This window comes from Salvia miltiorrhiza, chromosome 2 (genome assembly GCF_028751815.1).
Source record: "Salvia miltiorrhiza cultivar Shanhuang (shh) chromosome 2, IMPLAD_Smil_shh, whole genome shotgun sequence".
Taxonomy (NCBI): Eukaryota; Viridiplantae; Streptophyta; class Magnoliopsida; order Lamiales; family Lamiaceae; genus Salvia; species Salvia miltiorrhiza.
The window spans coordinates 52,115,365-52,135,959 of NC_080388.1; the positions used below are offsets into that span (position 1 = coordinate 52,115,365).

Sequence of the window (20,595 nt, forward strand, 5' to 3'; positions counted from 1 at the left end):
TCTTTTTTTTTTATAATTTTTATTCTTTCCTAAATATCATAAAATGTGATTTATGAAGAAATATTCAATATGCATCTTAAGTTTAAGTTCGTAACAAAATCTTTAATATGGTGTGCAAATCATCAAAAATGAATTTAAAACGAATAGGTTATTAAAATTTTAAAATGTTTTATTTTCTTTCACTTTGTTAAAATTTTACAACTTTTTTATAGAGTGGATTTTGAAAATAGCCAATTTCTTTTAGTAACTTAAAAATTACCCACTAAAATAAAAACTTAAAAAAATACCCACACTTACCATTTTACCCTTTCCCCTTAAATTTAAAAGAAAAAAAAAACTTATATTAAACCCCTATGGCCCTGCCCTGCCCACCCTCCCCCCACCCACCAACCCACCCCTAAGCCAAAAAAAAAAAATTTACTCCCCCTACCATACCCATCCCCAAACCCCCACCCACCCACCCACCCCCAAGTCAATTTTTTTTTTACCCCCCCGCCCATGTTCTACCCCGACCCCAACCACCCCCACCCCCACCAAAAAAAAAAAATTTACTCCCCCTGCCCTGGTCTAGCTCCCAGACCCCTCCCCCACCAACCCCTCCCCCACAAAAAAAAAATTTCTCCCCCTGCCCTGTCTACCCCCTGACCCCCGACCACACCCCAAGCCAAAAAAAAAACAATTTTTTTTACTACTCCCCTGCCCTGTCCCACCCCCCCCCCCCCCCTCCCCCCTCCCACCCAAAAAAAATCAAGTCTTAAAACTCACATTCACGACTACTTGAATTCACAACTACCAATAGAGTTGATTGTGAATTCGAGATTTAAAACTTTATTTCACAACTAACACTAGCAATTCAGTCGTGAATTCATCGAATTGGTTGTGAATTCTAGTTTTAGTTTTGAATTCATATATCTGGTTGTCAATTCAAGAATATTAAGTTGTGAATTTGAGAACCCACAACCAAAACAACCATTTGTGAATTCGAGCTTTTTTTGTTGTAATTGTAAAACTTAATTCATAACCAGAATTTTTTGGTTGTGAATTCACAACCGTAATTTTTTAGTTGTGAATTCACAACCATTCGAATTCACAACTAAAATTTAATTCACAACCCTAAACCCACTCTAAAAAAACTAAATTTTTTTTTTGGCTTGGGGGGAGGGGTCGCGGTGGAGTGGGCAGGGCAGGGGTAGTGATTTTTTTTTAAAAAATTTTAATCTTAAGGGTAGTTTAGTCATTTAACACAAAAAGTGGGTTATTTTTTACATAAATTGGGTATTTTTTAAATTTTTTATTTGAGTGGGTAAATTTTAATTTTATTATAAAGAAGTGGGTACTCTCATGTATTAACTCTTTTTTATTTATGTCAGTGTATGAAATATTTATTTATTTATATGTGCAATACTCTATAATAATAATTGTATGTTAATTTTCATTATCAAATAATTTAAATTCAAAATTTTATTGAATAATTGATATTTTATTTTTACACCATATTTTGCATTTATTTATATTTTGATTATGTTTAATATTTATATTTATTTATTTAAAATGATGTTTAATTTCGATTTTGTCGTGCATCACATGGATGGGCGTACTAGTTAAGTCATAAAATAGTAGCAAGATTTATTGTATGTAAATCCAAAATGTTTCCAGGAATTTGAGAATTGCACTTAAGTTTTTTTTTTCCTCCATCAGGATACATAACCTTTCATTTTTTTTTCCTAATTTTGATCCGACACACTAGACGACTAAGAGAAAAAGGGTTAATTACCTATAAATTCAAAATATTTTCAAGAATTTGAGAATTGCATTGAGATTTTTTTTTCTCCTCGGAATACATATCCATTCATTTTTATTTTAATTTTAGTCCGGTAGTCGGTTTTTCTCATTTTTGTCTAAAACTTGATTTCATTGATGTTTTGCCCTGTCTTCGATTCATAACATGATCAAATTCATTTTTTCTCCATTAATGGTGCTTGCTGCCATTAATTTGTTGCTCGTTAATAGAGGAAGAAAGCTTACTGGTGAGAGAGAGAGAGACAGAATATGTTTATATAGGATTAAGTTCTTGTGAGAATACTATTTTTCGTGAGAAGTAAGAATAATGAATAAGTCAGTATATAGTATATAGTGTTGAATAACGATATTTTAAAAAATTAATAAAATTTTCGCTCCCTCCAGGATTTGAAGCCAGATAAAAATTTTCCACCTCCAGACAAATATCAATCATATGATATATTAAATGAACATCTACAAATCAATCTATATATTTCACTATGTATAAGGGATCTTATTAGAACGATCCTTATTTATATATACCTAAAAAGAAAATAGTCAATATTAAGGATGTTTATGTCTTTTAATCTTAAAAATGAGTATATAACTTATATATTATGAACTAGGGCTAAATGATTTCTAATTTTGTGAAAATTGGATATATTTGATAATTTCCAAATCTTAAAGTGGCTCATAATGATTAAAAAAAAACACAAGATAAAATGACATCGACAATTCGTGACATTTTCAAAGTCATTAAATTTCATAGCAAATAGCTCTCCTTTTCTTGTAGTGTACTCTAATTCGTAGCAAATACTTCATCCGTCTCGTTATAAATGTTTCATTACTTTTGGGCACGAAAATTAAGAAATATATAATTAGTAAATAAAATGAATTGATGAAAATTATTTAAATATTAGATATAAAGAGAATATATTATAAAAAATAAATAAAATATTATATTGGAACGGAAATAGTGGTCTTTCACGAGTATTCATAGCACGGTCTTAATGGCTTGAAACTTCTGTAGTTTGTGGCGTTTCTAGTTTCCACTTTCCAGTTTGGTAGGCAAATTACCTAATCCACTGCAAAGAAAAAATCATCATGATTTTACGATATTAGTCCAACTTTCCCACTTCCAAAGAGGGCGGCTCCCCACCTTCCACTTCCTCACTCAATTAATCTAAATTAACACGAAAATTCCATTACAAGAAAAAACCTCAATATCTCAGTCTCACAATCTTCATTTAAGCATATGCTTCATAACACACATATAATAATGCAGTCTAGTTTCCTAATTTGTTATGCTCTTACTGTTTCAACATTAATCACCCTCACACACACCTCCTCCACCAAATTTCTCAATCTCACCACTGATCAAAATGCACTGCTCGCTTTCAAAAACACTATCTCTTCATCAGATCCCAACGGCATCTTCGCCACGAGCTGGCCCACCAACACACCCATATGCAACTGGACCGGCGTCTCCTGCGGCGCCAGACACCGCCGCGTCACAGCCCTAAATCTCACCGGCCTCGGCCTCCGAGGAACCATCGCTCCGCATCTCGGAAACCTAACGTTTCTTCGATCTCTAGACATCAGCTCCAACAATTTCATGGGCGTCTTACCCTCCGAGCTGTCTAAGTTGCGCCGTCTAGAACATATAAACGCGGGCTTCAACGACTTCACCGGAGAAATACCGTCGTGGTTCGGAGCCTTACCCGAGCTACGATACGTGCGGCTGAGCAACAACACCTTCTCGGGCGAGCTGCCTGCTTCACTGTTCAACGCTTCCTCTCTGATTGAGATTAATATGAGATTCAATCTGCTCTCGGGCGAGCTCCCAAATGATATATGTAGCAATACTCCGAAACTCGAAGCGCTGTATCTCTCTGGGAATCAGCTTGATGGGCGGATTCCGGCAAACATATACAAGTGCAGAGGGCTACAAGACTTGCGCTTGCCTAGCAACAAATTCAGTGGCGGAATACCAAGTGAGATTGGGAATTTGAGCCTGCTTAGGATTTTATCTCTTGGCCGGAACGATTTTGAAGGTGCCATCTCTTTCTGGTGACTTATTTGCATCGTTTTGAATTATGCATAAAAAGCTTGGGGTTCACGATGTAAATTTTCATGCATCAGGTTAACTATAGGTTCTATTTCAACACTTTTGAAATAAATGTCCAAGCCTTTGTGAAATTAGCAATTATCTATTTGTATGGTTTTGAATTATGTGTGAAAATTTGGATTCGCGATGTAAAATACTCATGCGCTTAGGTGTTTGTGAAAATGTCCCAATGAAGGGGGTAGAAGATTGTAGGACCGGTTAACTATAACTAACCCAAAAGAGTTCCAATATTTTATGGTGGTTGAAGTTAGATTTAAATTTACTTATTGTTTTGATTATAATTTCAGGAGAAATACCAGCAGAAATAGGGAAACTCTCGGATTTAGAGAGATTGTACATTCCAAGTGCCTCTCTAACGGGAAATATTCCAAATTCTATGTTCAACTTTTCGTCTTTGAAACTGATGGATCTCTCCAACAACAGTTTGTCTGGAGCTATACCAACAGTCAGTTTTTACAATCTACCTCAGATTGAAGAATTGTATCTTTTATCGAACCACTTGACAGGTATATTTAACACATTCATTTTTTATTTAACATTGTTTAGAGATAACAACTTCAACAAGTATGTAATAATTGTTTCATCTTATGGGAAATTCAGGTGCTGTACCAAAGGAATTTGGAAACTCAACTTCCATGAAATGGCTGGATCTTGCTTATAACAGACTGATGGGTACATTTAGGGGTGTTTATTTTTTATGATTGATACATGATTAAATATTTTTAAGATCGTTGCATGTCTAACCTCTTATTTAGCACAACTGATTAATAATATAGTTTTATGTAACTAAAACTAAATCTTCTATGTAGTTTTATGTATTTAATTAATCCTCAAAATTATATGATAGCGATATTGATAATCTATTACTCTCTCCGTCCCCAAAATAAGTTCCTCTTTGGGGACGGCACGGGTTTTAAGGAAAAGTGGTAAAGTGTATTGATAGTGAAGAAAAATATGTTATAATTTGTATCGGGAGTGGTGAAAAGGTAAAAAAGTGTTATACTTAGTATTGGAGTGGTGAAAAAGTGAAAAGTAAGAATAAATAAAGTATTATTAGTGGTGGGGTAGTTGTCTAAAAATGGAAAGAAAGAAAGATGAACTTATTTGGGGGACGTCCCAAAAAGGAAAAAAATGAACTTATTTCAGAGACGGAGGGAGTATAATATAATTAATATAATCAAGTGATATTAGAAGCACATATTATGACCTACAATATACTATAGCTATTATCATATAAAAAGAGAATTTTATATACTTTTCTTATACTTTAAGGGCTCGAATATCTTTCTTCATCAAAGAGGTAAATTATGATTAATTACTTAAACACTTACTATAATTTAAATAATTTATATTACAAAATTCAATATTACGTAATATATGTATATATTTTCACAGGGTGAAACAAACTGCATATACTATAGAGGATTAAGCACACAAGCGTACACAAAAAAGCGCTTTATGATGATGCTCTATAAAATTCGATCAACAAGGAAATCTCAATATTGTAGCAAACACAATCCAAAAGATGCAACCAATAGAAAACATCAATGTTGGAGAAATTGAAGAAGAGCAAACTCAAGAGAAATAAAAGAAACAATCACCCGAGGGCAAAAAAAAAAAAAAAAAGAACAATAGTGTCTATAAAGAAAATTAAAATCTACAATAGAGTTGCAGCCTACAGAACCGCAAAAGACAAAAAGAATAGTAAAAAAAAAAGTTTGATGACTACAATTAAATTACAAGTGACGACGATCTGCCGCTGAACAATATTTTGTCGCAAATCAAAAATAAGAAGAAAAAGATCCTCAATCGTCAAAATCAAACAAGAGAAGATTTAAAATTAGTCTTGCTTCGTACTTAGATAATTTAAGATGTTTTCATAGATCTTTTTGCATTTTTATTTAGACGTATATTATGAATATTACTTTCTTACATTTTAAATTTATTCATTAATAGTTTTATTGATTACTTTTTTAAAATTTTAATTATAGTCAAATTGGAAGTAGGTCGCCGGTAAATTGTGAATTAAAATAGGGGTTTCTTCCCTCATTCAGCAACCCGCCGCAAACCAGCCCCTCTCCCCCAGCATACCCCCCACCCCCACCCCCAGTCGCTGGAACTGCCGCGCCCCACCGCTGCCAGTCACCGCCGTCGGCCAGTCACCGTATGTTTTCGTCAATCAAGAATTATGAAATCTAAACAAGATTCTTCACTAATATAGTTTGGAATAAAAAATCTTAAGTATAATATCTACTAATCACTCGTGAATTGTGGAATCTAAATATGATTCTTCACTAATCTAGTTTGGAATTAAGAATCTTAAGTAGAATATCTACTAATCACTCTTGAATTGTGGAATCTAAACAAGATTCTTCACTAATCAAGTTTGGAATCAAGAATCTTAAGTAGAATATCTACTAATCACTCTTGAATTGTGGAATCTAAACAAGATTCATCACTAATCTAGATTGTTTTCTTGAACTATTTATTTCATGTTTTGGAACGATATTGCACTTACCTCGTTTTCCATCCCCTATTTATTGTGATTGTATAATTAAGTCGAAAAACATATGTACTTGAAAAAAGGTAACCTAGATTGAATTCAACGTATGCAATTGAATTAAAAATACATTGAAACATCAAATTAAAATACTTATGGTGTATAAACTATATTGATAAAATAATAATAATAAATTAATAAATAAATATTTTTCCACATAAAAATATGGACAAAAACGAGACCGATCCGTAATTAACGGCATCTCTTGGATATTATTTCGACATATTCTAATGTTATGAATATATGATATTGTATATTGAAATAGAGTTTAAATGAATTAATAAGTACTAGATATATCAATAATATGAGTGTTCTGTATTGGTGACTACTTGAAAGAAACTTCAAGATTAAGCGTGCTTGACTTAGAGCACAAATAAGATGGGTGACCGACTGGAAAGTTCGTCTAACGTATACTTATTATTATTAAATGCGATTTTATTAGAAAAGAAAAGAAAAGAAAACCTAAAAACCCTTGAAAGCACAGGAGAAGCAGACTAAGGGCCGAGCCTCGTTAAAACCTTTTCACGGAAAACCCAGGGGGAAAAACCGTGAAAAGAAAAAAGAGTACTCGTCTAAAACGAAGGAAGATAAAAGGGGGAAAGAGCGGGATGGAAAGTTTCCAGAACTCCGGCCTAACCATCGTCCCCAAACAATCCCGGCTCTACCCCAACAAAGCAAGCAACACGGCCGGTTAGACGCCGTCGCCGTAAGCTCAAACAAAAACAAAAGAAAATGAAAACTACACGGCCGATTATATGCCGTCGCCATGAGTTCTCCATAAAACCCAACACCAAAACCACACGAAAAGCTACACGGCCGGTTATACGCCGTCGCCATGAGTTCACCACAAAAACCAAAACAATAACCACACTAGAACAGTTACTACACGGTCTAACGTATACAATACTGTATAAATACAAAAATAATTGTAGGGTATAAATAAATAGATAAAATAAATAAATAAAAATTAAAAAAAAAAATTACCGACAGCGTGGTGCCGCCGCTAATCACCGACGGCGGCTTCCGTCGGTGACGTCCGACAATAGCGTCACCGCCGTCCGGTCAACATTACCGGTGGCGGGAGCGCCGCCGCTAATCACCGACGGACGATGCTGCCAGTATATCTCCGGCAAAAGATCACCGCTCGGCGACGACTTTCAACGGCGGCGCCGCCGCCGTTATTTACCGAAGGCCGCCTTTTGCAGCGGTATACGAGTCACCGACGAGTGATATACCGACAGCGAGCGGCCGCCGGTAAGTTACCATGGCAACGGCCGCCGGTAAAAAAAAACATATTCATGCAATACAAAGTCTCAACATAGACTAATAAGTCACTAAAAATTCAAAATAAACAAATCTCAATACTCAAGTCAATAATAACAAGTCTTCCAAATTACATTTCCTAAGAAAAAAAGTCTACGTAGTGTAGTGTTTTTAATTTTTAATATATTTAATATTATTAATAAAATAAATATAAAATATATTAATATCAAATAAAATAGATCCACGAGTTGGATTTGGGTCGGATCCGGATCTAAAATTTTGAGATTCGAATCCAGATCCGTTTTAAAAATTGAGATCCAGATCCGAATCCCGATCTGTCAGGTCCAAAAAATTGAGATTCAGACCCTTAAAAATAGATCTGGATCCACGGATGTGGGTCGGGTCCAAGATCCACTGCCATCCGCGATAACCGTTTTTCCGGTGGTATATCTATGATTGCCCCAATTTTTGCGGCGGTAAACCCCATTTTTTTTGTAGCGTGTTCAACATGAATCGCACGTTCTTACTGTTAGTTAGATAAAAAATGAAATAGAGAAATCAAATCTATATCTATACTATATTAAAAAGGGAGTTTTCAATCAATTTCAAATTGATTTGAATGGCGATTTTGTGATTCCTTCAAAAAATAATGTCATATTATATATACACAAAAAATGGATTAAACTAACTTAAATTAAATTACAACTTACAAATCCCACATCTAAAAAAATGGATCATGCACTAAAAACTGCATTTTTTTTACGTGCAATGCATTGAGAAACTGCATATGAATTTAAGAAAGCATGCGTCTCAAAAAAAAAAAAAAAAAAAAGCAAATAGATTTGTGCAGCAAAAAAATTGATTTTTAATTTACTTTCTTTAATCTATACTTTAAAAAGTTAAAATTTTTATTTGAAATTGATTTTAAAATAGAGTGGTAATTTTTTAGTTATAATAAACTTTAAGGTTTATTTATAAACTATATTTTTTTTTCCCTTTTCTTTATCTTCTTATTTTTTATTTATTTTCTTTCTTTCTAAAGTTGTGAAATTTGACTGTTTATAAAATATTTAATATTCATATCAAATTAAAGATCATGATAAGAGCTTTAATTTTATATATTTTATGTAAATATTTAATTTAAAATATAAAATTTATATTTATTTAAAGATTAAAATTTTAAAAAAAAAATCTCTCTCCTCACTTATCTTTTATTTGAATAATTTTTCACTTCTTTTTTATTTTTACTTCTAATTTTTTACTTACTTTTTTGGCTTTTCATAATATCAATTTTTATTATTGTGAATTTTTCTTTATTCTTGTATATTTTTCAATATTTAGCTCAAATATATTCAAGTATAATTAATTTTCTATTATATTTATAAATATAATAATTGAGTAGGAATCAATTTTATATAAATAGAAAAATATAAAATCATTTCCCGTACATTGCACGGGATGCAAATGCTAGATATATCAATTGATGAATTGGTTGAGCTAGAATTACGAACTTATTGCAAATAAGATGTTGAAGAAATGCTTAATAACTTGAGGTCGTAAATGATTTCTGTTATTTTTATTTTTACTCTTTTTTTTGCATTTTCATAATATCATATTTTATTATTGTGAATTCTTCTTTTTTTTTCCAATATTAAGCTCAAATATATACAATTAAAATTATTTTAGATTATATTTATAAATATAATAATTGGATTGGTATCAATTTTTTATAAAAATAAAAATATAAAATCATTTCTCGTGCATTGCACGGTATGCAAATACTAGTTATATTAAAAAGGGAATTCTCAATTTGAAATTGATTTCAAATCAATTTGAAATTAATTTGAATGGTAATTTTGTAAATATGAAAAAAATGGCTAATTAAAAATTTATGTATTTCTATTAGAACATGGTTTTGATAGTTTCTTTTAAATTTTAGTTAAAAATTACGTGGGTCTTTTAATATGCAAATCATGTTTTCTAAAAGAAAAAGAAAACCAAAATCATGTGTGCCTCATTTCATTTCTCTTGCAATATCTCAAAATATCTGGATTAATTTTTTCTTTCAACTTCAATAATACAGTTAATACATATATTTTTACTTATTCCTAGCTACCACAAATAGTTTTTTTCCCCCTTCTTTTAACCCTCTAAGAAAGCTTATATTTCCTCAATCTTATGGTTTTTTAATCTATTTCTTTTCTATTTATTTATTCGTTTTTCTTTTCTTTCTCCAAAAATAGTATAACTTTATTATGATAAAATATTCAATATGTATATCAAATTAAAAATCATGATACATGCTTTAGTTTGATATATACACCCTCTGTCCTTTAAAAGTGTGCATCACTTTTGGTGATACATATTTTAATAAATGTTACGTGAGTTTGTTGTATAAAAATAAATCTAACATCAATATATATATATATATATATATATATATATATATATATATATATATATATAGGGGAGAGTTCAGTTAAGACAACTCCCTTAGATAAAGAATAAAGACCAAATCCTATGCGTCGATCTTGCTTAATCTAAGGATGATAATTTAACCTTATGATTTTATTTCATTTATTTTATATAATAAAGGTTAGGTTTGTCATTTTGTATTTTCTTCTCCCAACTCATTCTCTCTCTCTCTATCTCCCAACTCATGCTCTCTCTCTCCCACACGGCCATCCGCGAGGAGCGTCGAGGGCGCCGTCTCCTCTGCTCCGCCGATACCCTGCCAGTACATCCACCCCTCTCTCATTCGACTAGCAGCAGCAGCGAACATCCCTGCGTCGACCGCAGCTTCACCCAGCCGCCGCCTCCCTTTTTCAGATCTAGCATCGTCGTCGCCGCCCCTGCTCCTCCGGTGACGACGCTCTCTCTCTCTCTCCCACACGGCCATCGGCGAGGAGCGTCGAGGGCATCGCCTCCTCTGCTCCGGAGATACGCCGCCAGTACCTCCACCCCTCTCTCCTTCGACCGGCGGCAGCAACGAACATCCCTGCGTCGACCCCAGCTTCGCCCAGCCGCCGCCTCCATTTTCTAGATCTAGCATCATCGTCGCCGCCCCTTCTCCTTCGGTGAGGACATCGCCTGTCGCTACTTCGTCTGTCAACAACACAGCAGCAGTGGCGCCGTGACAGTGGCACCGCCGCCGTGGCGGACAAATTCTGGACCACACAATGGGGACACGTGGCGCGCTAGGAGCGCGCCACATGGCAGTAGCCTCCCAAGGGCTTCCAAAGCCTTCCAGGCCAAAAACACGGAGGGGTAAAATGGTCATTTCGATTTTTTTTATTACCGAAAATCCATTTTTTTCCCGCGACCGTCGTCAAAATTATGCATATGATTGTACACCAATATGCATAAAGATAAACCCAGATATGCATGACGCTGGATAGAAGTATGCATGAGAAAGTATCAGTATGCAAATCATCTGGTGTCTCACGCTGTCGAAAAATGCTATGCATATTTGTGTGTAATGTTATGCATATTTATATTTTTCTTTATGCATATTCGTGTTGAACTATATGCATAATATTATGCGACACCGTCAGGTAGCTCTTGCCGTTGGTCACTTGACGGGTCACACACTGATATTTTCTCATGCATATATTTCTATCCAGCTTCATGCATATTTGTGTTTACCTTTATGCATATTGGTGTTCAATTATATGCATAATTTTGACGACGGCACAAAAAAATGGATTTTTGGTATTAAAAAAATTAAAAAAAAATTGAAATGACCATTTTACCCCCCGCGTTTGTGGTCTGGAAGGCTGCTGCCATGTGTCGCGACACATGGCAACAGCCTCCCAAAGTGTGTGGAGAAGCACTAGGAACTATATACTATTATAAGGGGGTGGATCTACATGATATATATATATATATATATATATATATATATATATGGGAGGGCTAGAAAAAAACACTCTTAAGTGTATAAAATATAAATGATTTTTCACTCTTAGATCATCAAGATCTACGGTTGATTCATAACCCTGTTGGATGAATTCGTGGTCCTGAGTTCGAATCCCAAAGATAACAAAAATTTATTTTTTGCAATTCGTAACTCTGTTGGATAAATTTATACGTGTTCTACATAAAATTCGTACATTAAGAAACGTTTAATACACTTAAGAGTGTTTTCATCCTAGCCCACCCCTATATATATATAGGGAGAGGTTCAAATAAGAACCACTAAATAAAATTAGAACAGAGAACCATTTTAAACCATTCGATCATCAAGATCTACGGTGGATGCATCATCTTGGTGGATGAATGCAGATCCTGGGTTCGAATCCTGAAGGGAGCAAAAAATTTATTATTTTCGGATGCATTAAATTTAATAGCGAATGCATTAATTTATATAGTAGATGCATTGGTTTTAATGGTTCTTATGTTCTCACGATAAGTGTGGTTCTCACTATAACCGCACCCTAGGTTCAATGAAGAAAGCCTAAATGTAAGAAAGAAGAGAGAAGTAATCTCATCCGTTGATCTTGTCTAATCTAACGGACATGATTTGTTCACGCCATGTTCAACGGATTTTTTCGTTGAACATATGGGGGGTCGAAACCCAGAACCCCCAAAAATATTGTATATGTTCACGAATGTTCAACGAAAAAATCCGTTGAACATGGCGTGAACAAATCATGTCCGTTAGATTAGATAAGATCAACGGATGAGATTACTTCTCTATTCTTTCTTATATTTAGGCCTTTTTCATTGAACCTAACCCTATATAATATAATATATATATATATATATATATATAAATTATAAAAATATTATTCTAACGATAACTTTTTCCCATAAATTTCTCTCTCTCTCTCTCTCACTCTATTTTGATTATTTTCTAAAAATCTTTAAATTTAATTTATGAAAAAAAAATATTTAATATGCATCTTAAATTAGAAACCATGTCAAGATCTTTAACTTGGTATAACAATTATAAATAATAAATTTAGAATGAATTTTCATCTACAAATTTGTATTAATTTTAATGTGATTTTTTAGATGAATAATTAGTTATATATAAAAAAATAAAATTTCTTATATGATTTAAATTTATTTAATTTGTGGTAGTGTTTTTGTACGAATGATTTATTTATTTATATAAACATATTTGATATTTATAGATTAAAATGAAACTTTGAATATGGTTTACTTTTATTTATTTTTAATTTTTCAAATTCTTCAATACATGTTAAATTTTAATATGAAATTTAAATAATTATTTTACTTTTAGTTACACACAAAATATACTAATCTATATAATATATAAAAGAGGAGTTTTTTCCCTTCATTTTTTTTCTCTTCTTTAACCAATTTTTCAACTATTTTTTCTTTTTGTTTTTTATATTTTATTTATTTTATACATTATCAAATTTGATTCATGAAACAATATTCAATATACATCTTAAATTTAATATAGTATAAAAATCATTAAAAATGTATAAATTATGAAAATTTTAAAATATTTTACTTTCTCTTTTTCATTAAAATTTTACAACTTTTTTATTTATGTTTGCATATGAAAATATTTATTTATTTAATTATTTAATTATTATGATGTGTAATACTCTATAATAAAAATATGTAATGCTAATTTTCATTATCATACAATTTTTAAATTTATTTAATAAAAATAATCATCATTATGCGTTACACAAAGTTGAAATTTTATATTTGATTATGTTTAATATTTATATTTATTAAAATATATCGTTTAATTTCGATGTTCGTCGTGCATCGCATGAATGGTTGTACTAGTTTGTTAAAATAAGACTATTTTATAATATGTATAGATTAGTAGAAATTCTATAATCCAAATTAGCTCAAATGATAAGAATTATCAAAAGTCTTCCCATCTTTATAAACAATGGATTAACCTCTATCTATTTATATTGAAGTTTGAATTGTCCTCTATGGCAGGTGAATTACCAGAAGAGCTTGGTAATATTGTAAACCTTGAGATGTTTGCAGCTCCCTTCAATGACTTCTTATCTGGCCCCATACCATCATCCATATTCAATATATCAACATTGAACTTATTAGCTCTCCAACAGAACAATTTCTCAGGCAGCCTTCCTCCATACATGGGGCTCTCACTCTCCAATCTCCAACAGCTTTACTTATATCTGAACAGACTCAGCGGCGAAATCCCGAGCTCCATCACCAATGCTTCAAAGCTTACTATATTGGAATTGAACAGAAACTCATTCACCGGCTCCATCCCCGACTTTGGTAATCTGAGACAGCTGCAAGCGCTTCGGCTCTGGGAAAATAACTTGACAGGAGCTGAATCTCCTGTTCAGGAAATTAAATTTCTCTCTTCATTACCTAACTGTCGGTATTTGAAGTACTTGGAAATATCAAACAATCCACAGATGAACGGCATCCTCCCAGCTTCCATTGGGAATTTATCTACTTCTCTCGTCAGTTTTGCAGCATCAAACTGCAGCATTCGAGGTGCCATTCCTTCTGTAATTGGAAATTTAAGCAGTTTGCAAGGTCTGGCTTTATCTAACAATCAACTCGCAGGATTCATCCCAGCAACAATAAGAAAATTGAAGCAACTAGGATTGTTGGACTTTTCTGATAACCAGTTGCAAGGATATATCCCTCGTGATCTTTGTGAAATCAGTAATTTGGTTTATCTGTATTTAACTGGTAATATGCTTAGTGGTTCAGTCCCTGAATGTTTGGGAGAAATCAAATCCCTAAGAGAAGTCTCATTTGCCTCAAACAAGCTCAATTCCACCATACCTTCCGAGTTATGGAATCTCACAGATCTTGTGAGTCTGAACTTGTCATCAAACTATTTGAATGGCGAGCTTTCATCTCGAGTTGGGAGCTTGAAGGCGATCAATGAGCTGGACTTGTCTTGCAACCTATTCTCGGGTGAGATTCCCAGCACGATTGCAGAGTGCACTTCGTTGGAGTTCCTAGCTCTGTCGAATAATACATTTGGTGGCTCTATACCTCCGTCTTTCGAGAATATGAGATCATTGAACACATTGGATCTATCTCATAATAATCTTTCTGGTTTGATACCTAAGAAATTGGCTAAGCTTGATCCTGAGTATTTCGACGTATCATATAATGAGTTGGAAGGGGAGATCCCAGATGGAGGTTGTTTCGACAACTTCACGGCTGAATCTTTCGCCAAAAACTCTGCTCTTTGTGGTGCTTCAAGATTTGGGGTACCAACTTGTGTGAAATATCATGCAAAATCAAGATCAAAGAGTAATGTTGTGTTGATGAAGTATATTTTGCCCCCTGTAGTTTCAGCTATGATTCTAGTAATTTTTGCAGTTGTGCTAATAAGGCGGCGCAAACTGCTGAAAGCACCACCTGCAGCTGATATCTCAGTAGGTCTTTCTTGGAGAAGAGTTTCATACATAGAGCTGGTGCGAGGAACTGATTCTTTCAGTGAGACGAGTCTACTTGGGAGAGGAAGCTTCGGTTCAGTATTCAAAGGAACACTTTCTGATGATTTGGATGTTGCAGTGAAGGTGTTTGATCTGCAATCAGAAGGAGGTATGAGGAGTTTTGAGACTGAGAGTCAGATACTGAGTGGCATTCGACACCGGAACTTGGTTCGGATAATTGGTTGTTGTAGTAACGTGGAGTTCAAAGCCTTGATTCTTGAGTACATGCCTAATGGGAGTTTGGAGAAATGGCTGCATTCTGAAAATTGTTGGCTGGATCTGATGCAGAGGCTGGATATAGCAATAGATGTGGCGTTGGCGTTGGAGTATCTGCATCATGGCTATACATTCCCTGTTGTTCATTGCGATATAAAGCCGAGCAATGTTTTACTAGACGGAGATATGACTGCTCGTGTTGCTGATTTTGGTGTTTCAAAGCTTTTTGATCAAGGGGAGACTGTGGTTCTCACTAAAACATTGGCAACCATTGGATATGCAGCACCAGGTGAGATTTCTTTTTGTGGGTTCTATCAACTCGTCGTGACCTCAACTTTGACGTGTTTTACGAAAATGTTTTCACCTTCAAAATTTGCCACATAAAAAAAAAAAAAAAAAAAAGTGAAAACAACCAACTTGCAACATTTTTTCCAGCAATTTCACTATATCAAAATCCAGAATAAGTTTTTGACACAATTGTGTAGGACCAGGGGTGGGTTGAGGGTTATGTTTTCTACATTTTGGGTTTGTGATTCGAAAAAATAATTTTGGTAGCATTTGATTTGATATGATGGGGATATTGTACAATGATTCACAAAAAAATATCGATAATTTGACGATTTTAAAATAATAATAGAAAAAAAAAACTTTTGTTTGATGTGGGCTTAAGCCCCCCCTGGCTCCTCCTGGGTCCGTACGTCGTCAGTGTGTTGGACTCCAGTGTCATTTCTGCAAAAATGTTGAAAATACGGGATTTTTAATCTTTTATTTTTTACAGTTTTGCAAAACTTGTCAAAGTTGATGCCATAATTAATTTGATAATAATTTTCATCTTATCTATTGTTGTGAATAACGAATTATGCATATACTAATCGGTGACAAAAAACGTTGTATAATTAGAGTACGGATCAGAAGGAAAGATATCCAGAAATGGGGATGTGTATAGTTATGGTATAATGGTGTTAGAGATGATGACGGGAAAGAAGCCGACAGATGATATGTTGAGTGGAGAAATGAGCTTGAAAGAGTGGATTGGCGAAGCACTGCAAGAAAATGCAGCAAGTGAAGTTGCAGATCATGGCTTGCTAGCTAGAGAAGATAGGCATTTCGTTGAAAAGGAACGATGTGTGTCGTCTATTTTTCATTTAGCAATGAAATGTTTAGTCGTTTCACCAGATAAAAGAATCAACATGGTTGAAGCAGCAGCAGCTCTCAAGAAAATCAGAGCCACCCTTTTAGAAGGAACCACAAGGCGTTAGTCATATTAAATCTTGTTTTTTTTTTTTAATAATAGTTATATACAGTTCTCCACCATATAAAGAAAGTCTTCAACTTAGATATTCCCTCCACTATTCTATAAATAGATTCTCTCAACATCGACTAGAGTGGTGCTGGCTGGCGGTCCTCCAACAGAAACTAAGAAAAGGACGCGCATTGACCATGCTTCAAAATACTATCCACGGTGGGAGAGAGTTAAATTGGTAATATCATTTGTAAGCTTTCAATAAAAATAACAAGTTAAATAAACAAATATCGCTCGCTTAATAAAAAATGTCCTCAAATATAAAAATATTTATTTAAACCTCAAATTATCAATTTTGTATCGATAATATCTCGGCTCCATTTTCCGGCCTAGAAATATTATTATGTGTCATGGACTACTATATATAGAGTGCCGCTTCAATATGGAAGTATACATTTAATTTTTCTTATTTGTCTTTTATATAAAGTCGAATCTTGTTTATCCAGAATCATGTACTATTAAATTCATACCAATCTATCAATAATGGCAATTATTTGGCAATTAACACGATCCAGATTCTCAAAACAAGATCTTGCTCAAATAATAACTGAATATAAATACTACAAATAAACATTCACACATGAGTCCTAATTATACCAATAACATTGAATTACAAATAACAACTTTATTTGCTTCTTTTTCTTTTACTTGGCGGTATTTGCAATCTTAGTAGACTGGAGTGTGCATCAACATAAACAACAAGTTTGTTAAAACAGATAGAGGCTGGCGAGCATGAGCCAACTCTCCCAGCTGATTATTCCGATAACACCCTAGTAAAAACGAAGCCGGTATTTCCGTTTTCCGTTTGGCAAAAAGATCCCAAAATGCTTCTCATATTCAGGGCCGGGCTTCTCATTTTCATCAAACATAGCAAATATGTACGTCTCTATAGGACTGTCGGGCCGTTTGGGTGTTCCTTTCTTCACAATCCGCATCAAATTATTGTTATAAATTCTCGCATTTTCAACCGTGCTGGCATCTCCATCTCCCTCGCCATCGCTCTCCGGTTTACCGCCCCCACGCGACGAATGCCCCGTCTCCGACACCGTCACGCTCGGTGTCGGAACCGAGACTAGCGACACCGACAATGACGACGGATCAAGTATCCTCTCCATGGCTGCATACACAGCATCCAGAATGGCATAGAAAAGGTTGTCGTAATAGACGCCGCCCAAAACGACGCCGCTGTTCCGCTGCAGAAGTGCGAAGGAGAGGCTAATGTTCTTCATATCATTCATATACGCAAAGTAAGGATACACGTTCACAAGCAGAGGGGCATTTGTGTCCCTCAAAAATTCGACGATGGGCTTCATATACCCAGTCACGTTGGATCGAAACTCCCCATCTTTTGGGGGAGATGATTTTTCGAGAACGTCTGTTTTGATGGAGGTGGAGACCGTGATCTGGTTTCCGAGGCCCGCATTACAGATTGCTCTGTAAATGTTTTGCATTGCTGGGAAGACGAAGGAGGAGTACGGAGACGATGAAGGGTTTATCTCGTTTCCCACAGCGATGCATCGGAATTTGACGTCGGGGTAGGCGCTTATGTTGCCGGCGACCCAAGCGTTTGCGTGGCATTGGCACTGAGCTAGATGTTGGAGATCGGTTTCCGGGATTCCGACCATGAGCTCGATGTCGGCGCCGCCGAGAGCTCGGAGAGTGGGCTGGTGAGGGTCGTAGAGACGCATTTTTTTTATGTTGTTCTTCTTGTATAGAGATACTACTTTTTTTGGACATGGCAATTTCTTGCCCAGCCGTCCGTAGCAGACACCTACATCACCAACTGCACAAATCATGTTAATTTCACTTTAACTTCAATTAAATAAATAAATAAATTGTAATGATAAATTAAGTTTGGATTTTTTGTGTAATTCGTTTATTAAATTAACAAAATATGGAATCAAAGCAAATATATAAAATAAAAAAGAATGATATTTGCAAGGACTGAAGAACAGCAGACTAGCGACGGATTTTTCCATCGTAAATTATGTTGTTAAACCCTGCTTGTAATGGAATAAAGATGAAAAATGTTCCGAATCTGAAATTGGTCGCTAAACCAATAAATTATGTCATTAAACCCAGCGAGCTACTCAATAACAACGGAAATTTTCTAAATTTAAAATTTCTGTCAATAACAACAGAAATTTTCTAAATTTAAAATTTCAGTCGCTAATTGTTTTAACGACGAAAGATGAATCCATTGTTAGACTTAAATTCGGATATGTATCACAATGATTTAAATGAGTCTAGTCTGCTTCTCGATGTATCTATCTGTATATGTTTATTTGTAACTAAAATTTGGATAAATTTGATGGAAAGAAAATGAACCTGTGGAGTGGAGTGACATGATCATGAGCAGCCCCAACATGAGAATTGTAGACATTAAGTTTTTTTGTGAAGTAGCCATGGAGAGGGGAAATAAATTAGCCATGTATGTACTAATTAATTTATAGAGGTTTGGAGATCAAATAATGGAGAAAAGATGATTGTAATTTTTAGCTTCTGATAGGTACTAGCCTTTTAAAGCTTTTTATACCAAATTGATCAGCAAATGCAATATATGATAAACCACATATACATTTGATAGAAGAAAATTTTCAACGGCTGAAAATTGACATGACGGGTATCACCATTCACATGTTTGAAAGAGATAGTTGCTAGTTAAATCCCAAATTTGGGCATTAATTATATCACAGGTTCGACTCAATCGCTGAATAGTTGCACTTAAGACCCAAATTTATGGGTTGGAGAGAGGGAAATTGTTGGAAAGAACTTATGTGCCTCCGAATGATATAATATTAATTGTTGGAAAAAATATTAAATACTAATTGATCCAATAATTAAGAATTGAGAACACAATCGTTAGAAGTAAGGATAAATTAAGGTGATGAATGGGACTAGTACCAGTTAACTGTACCCAAAATTCGGGTTCCCATATTCGAATGAGGGCATTTCTGTTACCTATACTCAAATTCGAACAATATTATTATTTGACCCATACCCGAAACACAAAATCTCATGTACAATGGATTATATCATACAACCAGTTGTTATCCTGTTCAGATTCAACTACTTACTATATGTATTTGGGTTTAGATAGTCCAAAACCTCCAGATGAGTAAGAATATTGGTATTGGGTTGTATCATACAACCGATTGTACAAGAGACCTTCTCTACTCGAAATTTGGGTTCCCATACTCGAATGTAGGACATTTATGTATAATGTTATACGGTTCGATTGTATAGGTAAGCAAGACACCGATAAAAAATCGAGCCCGATAGGAGTCGAAGCCGCTATTTTGGATTGTAATTTCAAACATCCATTAAACTATAAACACTTAGGGTGTGTTTGCTTTTCATCCCTCTAAATGGAAGGATAATATAATGAGGTATAAAATTATCACTTAAAGTGGGGACCACATTTGTTATATCTTATTTGGTTTGAAGGATAATATATTTATCCACTCCTTATAAGGTTGTATAAAATTATATTACCCTCTCTTAGGTATAAAATTATCTCTTTTCCAAGGGATAAGGGGCTGCCCAAAAAATTATACAACATGTCCGAATTTTTTTATACATCAAAACAAACGAAGTATAAGGTAGTATATATATGTACGTAGCTTATTCCTCCCTTATTCCTCAAAGCAAACACACCCTTATTGTCATAATTTTTCAACATAATAATATTTTATAATTAGATTGAATAGTTAATTTCCCCCCCCCCCCAAATTTTGTAAAAAAAAAAAAAATTTTGTAATATGTCTAAAAATGTTGTTATTATTGTTATTATATTTGTATTTTAGTAAAAAAATGTCTAAAATGTATTGAATGCCCCCAAAATTTTTTTTAGTAAATGTTGAACTATATTATCTATGAAAATGTAATTATTATTATTATATTTGTATTTTAG

At 34.1% G+C, this 20,595-nt stretch overlaps 2 protein-coding genes across 2 annotated transcripts; one reads left to right on the plus strand and one right to left on the minus strand.

The window, feature by feature from the left end:
- Positions 1-2,914: 2,914 nt before the first annotated feature.
- LOC131010119 (LRR receptor-like serine/threonine-protein kinase EFR) lies at positions 2,915-16,713 on the plus strand. Its single transcript, XM_057937529.1, has 5 exons — positions 2,915-3,833; positions 4,195-4,413; positions 4,508-4,579; positions 13,665-15,668; positions 16,280-16,713. Exons 1-5 carry the CDS (start codon positions 3,035-3,037, stop codon positions 16,636-16,638), a joined length of 3,453 nt encoding a protein of 1,150 aa, XP_057793512.1. The 5' UTR covers positions 2,915-3,034; the 3' UTR covers positions 16,639-16,713.
- Positions 16,714-17,273: 560 nt separating this feature from the next.
- LOC131010120 (glucan endo-1,3-beta-glucosidase, acidic-like) lies at positions 17,274-19,233 on the minus strand. Its single transcript, XM_057937530.1, has 2 exons — positions 19,011-19,233; positions 17,274-18,465 (listed from the first exon to the last, which is right to left on the minus strand). Exons 1-2 carry the CDS (start codon positions 19,111-19,113, stop codon positions 17,453-17,455), a joined length of 1,116 nt encoding a protein of 371 aa, XP_057793513.1. The 5' UTR covers positions 19,114-19,233; the 3' UTR covers positions 17,274-17,452.
- Between the last annotated feature and the right edge of the window lie 1,362 nt (positions 19,234-20,595).